Source organism: Chroicocephalus ridibundus, chromosome Z (assembly GCF_963924245.1).
Source record: "Chroicocephalus ridibundus chromosome Z, bChrRid1.1, whole genome shotgun sequence".
Classification (NCBI taxonomy): domain Eukaryota; kingdom Metazoa; phylum Chordata; class Aves; order Charadriiformes; family Laridae; genus Chroicocephalus; species Chroicocephalus ridibundus.
The window spans coordinates 67,120,068-67,129,673 of NC_086316.1; the positions used below are offsets into that span (position 1 = coordinate 67,120,068).

Consider the following 9,606-nt stretch of genomic DNA (forward strand, 5'->3'; position numbering starts at 1 on the left):
GTTGTATTCGTATTTTTTATTTAATGGTGTGTTGGCTGTGCCTACCGTTATCGTGCCATTCATACGGAAGCCAGATGTATTAGTTTCTGGTTTGGAGCCAGTGTGTGTGTGTATCATTCTTTTAGGTTTCAAAGCAGCTTCGTAAAAAATGTCCTATACATTATATCTGCAGTTGGGTAGGCTGATGTCTTTAATTGCAAGATTTTAGTCCTGACAAGAAATTTAACATACAGCATTGCTGAGCTTTCTGACTTCAAGAGTTGTCTATGTGTCCCAAGGCTCTCAGTAGGAATAGGTGAATGTAAGAAAGCAGAAGGGGTTTCTTGTGGTTTTTTTTTCTTTTAATAGCTAGTGTACGTTTCTGTGTGCAGCAGTAACACGCTACATCTATTGGCACATCTGTTTCTTGATGCCTTTTCTGTATGTGGATAGATACTTAATACTTGTTTAGCTTCACTTTGAGGTATCTTCTTGCAGCTTTCTAATCTGATCCAGGACCAGATTTGAAGTCCTCATTCAAGTAATAGAAAGTAGAAGTAAAAATATAAACGTAATAATAATAAATATAGAACAGTAATAAATATAAAAATAGTAGTAATAAATGCAATAGGGATTCTCTCATGAGGTTTTTACTTTGCCTGTTTTGGTGTGTCACTGGTGGCCAAAATAAGATTTTGTTTTTCCACAGGTGAGAGACCTCTCTATTGCATACTTCCTGGTGGGATTAACGTATCTGTATGTTGGAGTGATAATTTTTGCATCTTTTCCTTCTCCACCACTATCCAAAGAATGCATTGAACAGGTGAGATATTTTACAGTGGTATATATTTGTCCTTGATCTTTTAGTAAATATGTATTAAAAAAAATTAGAACTGCTGCTGCTTCTTGCTTCATGACTCACCCTGGCAGATGCACCTGTCCTTGACTCTGGGCAGTTGGCTAATGCTTCACGGGCACTACCACCAGCAGATGAGTAATGCTTGTGTTATCTCATTTATATTCATGTCTGGTTGCCAGTAGTTCTGTAATAAACAAATGTTTAATAAAGACTCTGTGGATATGATGAAGGAAGGACCAAAGTCAACAAGGGAATACTTGAAGCTTTAATTTCTTTGGTTTCTTTAGTCCTGAAAAGTTCATGTTTAGTTGTGTGTGCAGTGACCAATCCCACTCATTGGGACTGGTTCCAGGTACTCCAGAAAAAAAAAATTGAATGCGAATGCAAGCTCATTTAGATAGGAGTCCTTGCTATGGGTAGGTTTGGAGGCTAACACTATGGTGAGCCTTGCCAGCAGAGTTCTTCAGATAATAGTACCACATGAAACACCCTGAGAAGGCTATTAAATGCTTATCTGCTTATGGGCAAGGCTGATTCCCACACCCTAAATTACTTCAAAGATAGGAGTTATCAATTGGTGATCCATTTTATGCCATGTGTTCTATGTCTCTTGCATAATATTTAGCAGTAAAGCAGCATTTAAAGGCTTCCCCTGACTGTAGGTTAGTTAGAACTGGTACCACTATTTAACCATGAAACGATTTTTTGAAATAACTTTGTGGGGTGAAATACACAGTTAAATAATGTATGTCAAGTTATTTTCTTCCCATTTATTTTCTGTAGTTATTCTAAGTACTTATGAAGCCATTTGTATATTTCCATGATACTTAAGTCTTATACTACTTTTTCAGATGTTCCCACTTGTAGTATACGATCCCTTCCTCATTTGTGTATGATCCAGTTTTACTGATTAAATAACTGTTTTTAATACCTAGATATGATATGACAGGTAATAGGAGCATATGAATCCATCTGCCTAAAAAATTGTGTGGCCCTTCCACAGCCTTGATTATTTGAGGATGTTCAGAACACTAGAAATTAATTCCATCTTTAATACTAACATACATCAGCCCTGTAATATTTAAAAATCGGTTGGTATTTGGTGGCAAGGCAATTGTAGAAGAGGGAGAGCGTATTTCATGTTGTGAAGTTCATTTAGCAATTGCACTTGCTTAGCTTTTATCCCTTTCTTTTTTGCATACAACTATTAAAAATCAGCATATACATATAACCAAGCCACCATTGGTAAGTGTAATATTATTCCTATGTTTAGAATTTTCTAGATAACTTTCCCAGCGATGACATCATGTCATTTGTTGCAAGAATATTCCTGCTCTTCCAGATGATGACTGTGTACCCACTGTTGGGCTACCTGGCACGAGTACAGCTGTTAAGACAGTTTTTTGGAAATGCTTACCCAAGGTAAGGAGCCTGCTCCTTGACAGGAGCTTGGCACCCTTTGCTTAACTGGCCTTCTGTTGTCAGAAATTTGGCTGAGCTTTTGGGGATTTCCTTTGCTGCATTAGGTGCATTTCCAAAGCTAATTTCACAATGGTTGTAGAGTCAGGGGGTGAATAAGCATGCGAAATACACTTGCCTGCAGATCAGGACTGCTAGAGCTTGGCAGAGCAGAAGGGGGGGTTTCTTTTGTTCTAGCCCTTCATTTTGTTAATAAACAGAGGAATTTTGTCAACACAGTTCCTTTGTGTTATGCATTTATATGACAAAAGAAAAGTTGTCCAGGAAAAAATATTTGTTCAGAAATATTTCATCAAGCAGTCTTTAAGCTGTGAAGGGCGTACACTCTGGATATTGATCTTTCAGGGTGACATATCTGTTTTGATTGTGCATAATTAGTAATCATCCATCTGTTTTTAAACATAGCTAAGTGAGTTGTTAGTTGTGTTATCTAGGCTGCTTCTATGCTTATAAAAATAGCATTTTCACATGCTAATTTCAGAGATGAGCCACACCCCTGCATTTGTACACTGTCTGAACTCCAGGGAAGAGCCGATCCAGATTTCAATTTTAGTTTGGGGTTTTTTTTTTTTAAGATAAAACCTAGGACATTTCTATTTAGAGTGTTGTCTGGATTTGTCGCAGCAGAGAAGCTGGCATTTATCTTTGAGTTTCTTATTTTATATTGTGAATTACTGTTGATGAAGGAAAGGAAAAAATATCCCAGGAAGAAATGTGTATTTCCTCTGTGGCACGAGCAGTAGCATACAGGTCTGGGAAGACGTTGTTCCAAGTTTCAGGTTTCTTCTGGGTCCCAAAATAGGTATGAGAAGGTCTAGAAATTGGATGCCTAAAATTAGGCAGTGAAATAAGCGCCTGCTTTTTTTGGTGCTAAATTGTACGCCATTCAACGTTGAGGAGATTTTTAAGAACTGCTGCAAGTTACTATTGGAAACAAGGCCATTGATTTAAGTGCTAAACATGGATTTCACAGCCACTGGAAAATAGCCACGTCCTTTATATTGTGTGGATGTGCCTCTTCCCATCTCCTCCCTCCTGTTACTCCCTGACCAGAATGGTTTTCATTTCCCTCATGCCCTCTACTAGAACCTACAGCTTCGTACAAGTCTCTTCTCAGGTTAATTCCAGCTTGCTGTTTTAAGCCTTCATGGTATGACGAATGTGATGATGCAAATACTTGCTTGGTTCTTGTCGCCAGGATGTCCTGTGGGTAGCTTCACTCACTTTTTTTTCCCCCGAGACTCCTTATAGGGAGGTATTTAAAGTTTCTGAGAAGTCAAAAATGGTTTCTAGGAAGCCACTTAAATTGCTCCAACCTATAGTGATAAGGTAGTCCTTTCTGGCTGGCTGCGTCTCCCTCTCTAGTATCCCAGGTATCTCAAATATAGCAGAAAAATCACTCAGCTAACCTCCAGGCTCTGGCTTCTGTGCATTTACAACCAGGAAGGTCAACCCTTGATTTTTCTATGCAGCGGGGACTAACTGAAGACTCCTAGCAAGCACAGGACCTGTCTCTGGGAGGACAGTAAACATTTACTACTTGGTTGTGAAATATATATTTGATGACTGGTTCTCACCTGTAGCTAAAGCTGATGATGGTCTTCTAGCAGCACTGTGCCTATATCACCTTTCTAGGAAAAATTTCAGTGTTCTGAGTTTTTTCCCAGAACTGCTTTTGTATGGGAGCGTTTTACAAATATAAAGAAGTAGCTCTTACTGACACAAACTGATGTCTCACTGGGGAGCTTGATCCACACTGAAGAACCTACCTGGAAATATCAAGTTCCATGGCTTTTGTGTAGGAGAATGAGCACTCTACTAGTGCTTGTGTATGCTTGGCTTCTTTTATCAAAATCTTTAATGTGCAGGGCTAACCGTTCTCAGGCAAAGACTCGAGATGTGTGCATAAGGTGTATATATGGAGGGGAATATTCCAGTCACTTGGCTGGAGAAAATTTCAGCGTAAGCAAAAGGATGAAGCAGGAAAAAAAGGGCAGAACAGAAAGCGGAATTCTGTGCTGTTCCTCTAGAAGAATTTAAAAAAAAAAACAACAAGCAAACCCAAAACAAACCCACAGTTTAAAATCTTGTATTTTTGTGACTGATTCAGTATGCTTACACAATTTTCCTGCCTTTTCCTATTTTTATTTTCAGGTTGTGGAAGTGGGGTTTAGGGGAGTGCACTGATGGTATATCCGTCCGTTTATACAGCACGTTGGGTAGTGTGCTCAATTCATGCTGATTGAGGATCTCTCTTGGCGACCTAGCCTTGTTTAACCCTGTCAGTCATTGTGCTGAATCGTGTGTATTTCCTAGGTGCATCCTTCCTATATTAAATTTCCTTTGCAGCTGAGAGAATAAGTTTACCTTCTGTCTGTAATTGTCCAATTACTTCTTTTTTTACAAAAAAAACCCATCCACCTCCTCCTTTGGTCTAAGCACCCACTGTAAATTTTCCTACCTTCATTTTTAAGCCCTGGGTTGTTCCATATGGATGTGCTGCAGGTTTCACATGAACTGGAAGCTCCTTGATATTAAAGCTAGGCTTCTTCATATGAGCAATTGATTGCAGATGTGGATACCTGCTGCTGCTATGTGTGCTAGTGTGCAGACTGCAACATAGAAAGTGATGTACTGGGATGAAACCCAAGGAACTGTTCATTCTCTTCTCCCTGGTGTTGTAAAGAAAGGCCAAAATGTCGTGTATTGGGAAATTAACTTTCTTTTCTAAAGTGAGATGTGTTTGCAATGGCATCATTTAAAGGGTGACTTAGGGCCAGAGGCATGTGGTTTATCTGCTGTTTCTTACGTGACTCTGGATCTTCTTATGTGTACAGAAAGCTGATTTTGTTATTGTTGCTGGCTCTTGGCTACAGTGATATTTGTGACAGAGAATTCCCTTGATTAATTAGATGCCACGCATTAACTGCTTTGTACAGTCATCTGATCAGTTTTTAAAACTTCTTAACATCTTTCCTGTTCTGAGAGGTTAAATAAGCTGATGGACAGAAATCACTTGGCTTTCCTCACAGATTGTCCTCCCTTTACTCCATGGTAGCCCAGCAGACCTGCCAGTTCTCCCACAGATGTGTGTCTTCTGATGCAATGAAATATGTTTCTGCTGTTTGCATGCATGTTTAGTTATCCGCTCTTCACCTAACCTCTGTCTTGCTTCTTAACTGCTGTGATTCATGGTCTTTTGACCAATGTCAGTTGAGTGAGATTTCCAGGAAAAAAACTACATGTTTAGATACAGTAACTTTCAAAAGTTCTTACTTAGATGGTTTGCTTTTTTTCCTCGCTTTCCTCTTTTCCTTATTGTATGTGTCCACCCTGTGACTCCAGGCTGAGTCCAGCACTTCTAATTTCCCTGCACCTGACCAGAGGGGATTTAAAATCTGTCTTTAAATGTCCCCTGCCCTAGGGTTTGGTTTCATAGTTTTCAATGTGATTCTTACTTTGAGGATGCTGAAGTTAATTAGATATATGTGGTCACTGTCATTCAGTGGCTTAACTGTAACTGCTGCTTCCACAGAAGAGGTGGTAGAGCAAGCCCTCTAGCACTCTTCTGCCACACCAGGTTGTTTCTCAACTCTGTCAATCTGAAAGATTAACCTTGCAATGGGGGGGAAAAAGTAAAACTTAGGGGAAAGCTTGATTGTATTTTTTTTCACCTCTCTCTACTATTGTTTTTGTGGGACTGAGGGACTTTTTGCAGGTGAGCAATAGAAAAGAGCTAGAGTCTTCATCTGCCCAACCGAGAATGTTGAGTCTGAGAACAGAACATAAAAGCGGGAGAGCCACGTGCCACGGGTGTGCCTCTTCTGCGTGTTCCAGCCTCCTCGAGGCAATCCAGCCTGTGCCTGAGAGAGCATCCCTCATCAGGCTGCGCAGGTGGACAGTCCAGCCCTGCCATGGGCCACCCAACTCCGCTGCCATTGACCACGAGGAGGAAAGTTACGTTGCCTAGAAAACAGCCGTGTGCCAGCAGGGTGGTTAGGTAAAAAGGGGCCAAATCTTTTCTGATCTCTAACATCACATAAACACTTTTCTTCCAATAGTCATAATAAGCAGAAATGGTACAGTTACACCCCTCAAAAATACTGTTTTTCTGACTGCCCTTTTGCAATGTGCGGTGACCATCAATTGTACCGTTGGCCAGCGTCAGGCTAACAATGAGCAATTTGGAACTTGTTAAAGTATCACGGGCTGTGTGAAATGCTTGTCTCTTCTGGAGCACACCTGCATGAAATTTACAGTCTTATGAAAAATGATGTCTCAAATAATACAGCAACTAGCGGCCCTAGATATTAGATTCATCTTTATTCAGAAGGGTAGTTTTTTTCTAAATGATAACGCCATGAAGAATGAGGCTTTTTCTTTTTTTTGTAGCTGAGATGCACTATAAATATCTGCCTAGGTAAGAGAAAGGTTTTGCGGGTTAAACACCTGTGATCCACTAACATGGTTATAACTCAAAGGCAGAAGAAGGAGCAGTGATGTTCCAGGAGAGAAGTACAGTTAACCTTTTGTCCTGAAACAGATGGATTTAAATCCTTTTCAGACTTTTTGATTTTGTATTGTTCTTGAGGATCCTGCTTAATTGTAACAATTGAAACTGCAAAGCACTACTCCGCAAGTAATGAATTGTTTTGGAGGCTCCAGCATTTTGAGACCATTGTTTTCAATTGAGCCAAAACACATTCCCGCCCCCCCAACCCCAGATCAAGAAGTTGAAAAATGCTTCATTTCACAGCAAACGCACACACGCACCACTTTGCTTTTGAAGTTACAAGAAGCCAGCGTTTACTTTTTAAAAAGCAACAACTTTGAACTACCAAATCACTTATTCTATTTTAAAGCATGCCAGAATGAAGTACTTCAGAGTTTTTTCAGGTTTTCTACAAAAATATTCTGAACTGACCCAAATTTGCAAAATATTTTTGAATTACTAAACCTGTACTCTTTTTAATCCCTCTCAAAAATTAATCTCTGCAAAAATAGAATGAGGAAGTGCCGTTATTTTCTGTCTTCATAAAACTTTGGCTTCAATTATGCTGTCTGACAGAAAGATTCACAGTCTGAGAGAGGAAGTAATTTTTAATGGCAAACACTTTTTTGTGAACAGTTTAGTCAATTTGCTTTCCTTAGCAATATTAGAGAAGCAGTAAACATTTTGTCCTTCTTTCCCTAATAATTCTGATTCTTGGGATTTTATTTTTTATTCTGGGGTTTTTACCAGGTTTATATCCAGTTATGGTTTTGTTAAAGTTTCAGCTGCTGTATTCGCACTGTTATCTTTGGTCCCTGAGGTACATCTCTTGCACCACTGTTAAAAAGTCGTGTACAAAACTAAAGGTATTATTTCTGTCTTTTTGACATCAATTTTTAAGAGCAAACGTTAGAAATAGTCCAGATCCTAAATTATTCCTTTGTGTTTAAATTACCTCCATTCCCCTAAGCTTTAGTAAGACTACTCTATGTCTCTACTCTTTCTTCCGAACTTGGAAACTGGCAGCCAGCCTTTTAGCCATGGAAGTGGTCGCTTCTTGTTAGTTAGTGACATCCTCCATAATGCAGATGCTTTCTGCAGTTGAGAAAAAGTAGCACTGGCTTACTGATTTTGTTTATTTTAAGAAATCAGATCCTCCAGAAGAATAAACAAAATCTGTAAGTGTATGCATGTTTCCTCTGTGTGAATTTACTTCCCTTCACAGAAACAGCTGTGTGACCAAAATATCACAGTTTTTTGTTATATTTCCTGACTTTACCTTATGTTAAAATATGCCAACATTTTATATTCTCTAAAGAAAAGTGATACTCTCCTGAGTCCCAGCTCTGTGCATAACTACATGAGTTTGTCTGATGCATTAAAAGCTGCTTTTGCAGAACAGAAAATCACATTTTTTTTTCATCTTAACGCTAAAAGGAAAGCAACAGGAAATTATTTGTAAAAACGAATTCAACACAGAATTCCAGCATAAACAGTGTGCAGGTCATACATTAAATGACATCCAACATTCTATATGTTTGTTCTCTATCAAAATGCATTAAAGTTCAAGTTTTAAAGTGTTGTTTGTCCCCTAGTATTCTATGTAATGTTTTCCTCTCGATGCATCTTTTAATTTCTTCTGGTTTCCATTAGTTCACTTTGAGCAATTCAGATCATTCTCTGAACAAGCTAATTCTTTCTTGTGGGAATTAAGTTATACCGTATTGTTTCTTTGGTATTTGAATATCCATCTGAAATACTTGAGTGCTGAGTACCACGTATGGCGTTTTTCAGAAGAACTGCCAAATTACACATACTTACTCCTTAAGAATATTTTGAGTCAAAACACTAGGTATTTAGGAGTTTGGCACTCTGAATATTCAGTAGATGTTATGTTTGCTGTGAAATTAATTAGCTTTAACAGAGCAAGTCATGCAAGTGGAAACACCATCCATGTACCAGTTAAATGTTAGTGTAAATGAAGGATAATGGTGGTATTTTGTAATAAATACGGCATAGATTTTAACACTCTTTCCTCACTTTCCTGTAGCGTTTTCCACGTGCTGGTCCTGAACATAGCAATTGTTGGAGCTGGAGTGGCAATGGCGAGATTTTATCCGAATATAGGAGGTATCATAAGGTGAGTGTTGGTTGCACAGTGAGCGTGCCTGTGGTGTTGCTGCATGTTTGCCTCTTCACGCTGAAAAGGAACAGTGTGAGTGCAGGTAATTGTATCTTTCTATTTTGTGAGGCTTACACCTTTTTAAGTTGTAAACAATGATTTAGAAGTATAACCAATCAGCTCTGTTAAAGTTCTGACAAGCAGCTATCTGTAATTGTGCCTCTGAGGTGACTGGGATGATTCCCCGAGTTTCACTGGAGCTGTATCTGAGGCCCTTGTAACTACACACGTGAAAGAATATGGTGTCATTAGAAAAGTTGCTCTGTTATTGTGTGGCTTCTCCCAAGTTTTTGGTTTGTGTTAAGACTATTTCAAGCTGTTCTGAAAGTCCATAATAAAAATCCAAGAAAGCAAGTTACTTCAAGGGGAAAAGTGACATAAAAGTTGTACTTTTAAATTATATCTTAAACTTACCATGTTAATAAACACCTATGATTTCTCTAATTGAGAAAGATTAGAGGAAATAATCTGATGAGTTTTATTTTCTACATTTGACACCCCCATATGTGTGATTGTTGTCATTCATTCCTAGTTTGCATCTTTCCTACAGCAACCAGGAGAGGGAGGTGTTTAAAAATATAGAAATTTGCAATTTTAAAACCAGAATGACAGGCT

General features: G+C 38.7%; 1 protein-coding gene across 8 annotated transcripts in view; it reads left to right on the forward strand.

The window, feature by feature from the left end:
- The window catches only part of SLC38A9 (solute carrier family 38 member 9), a 66,111-nt gene that overhangs the window by 35,887 nt on the left and 20,618 nt on the right, over nt 1–9,606 (forward strand). For all 8 annotated transcript variants that reach the window (XR_010069005.1, XM_063319418.1, XM_063319417.1 and 5 more), the window contains 3 exons: nt 689–802; nt 2,112–2,260; nt 8,860–8,949. Coding sequence is in view for 7 of the 8 variants with exons in the window: in XM_063319418.1 (XP_063175488.1) it covers nt 689–802; nt 2,112–2,260; nt 8,860–8,949 (353 nt within the window). In the remaining variant the exon portion in view is untranslated. The remainder of the gene's footprint in view (nt 1–688; nt 803–2,111; nt 2,261–8,859; nt 8,950–9,606) is intronic.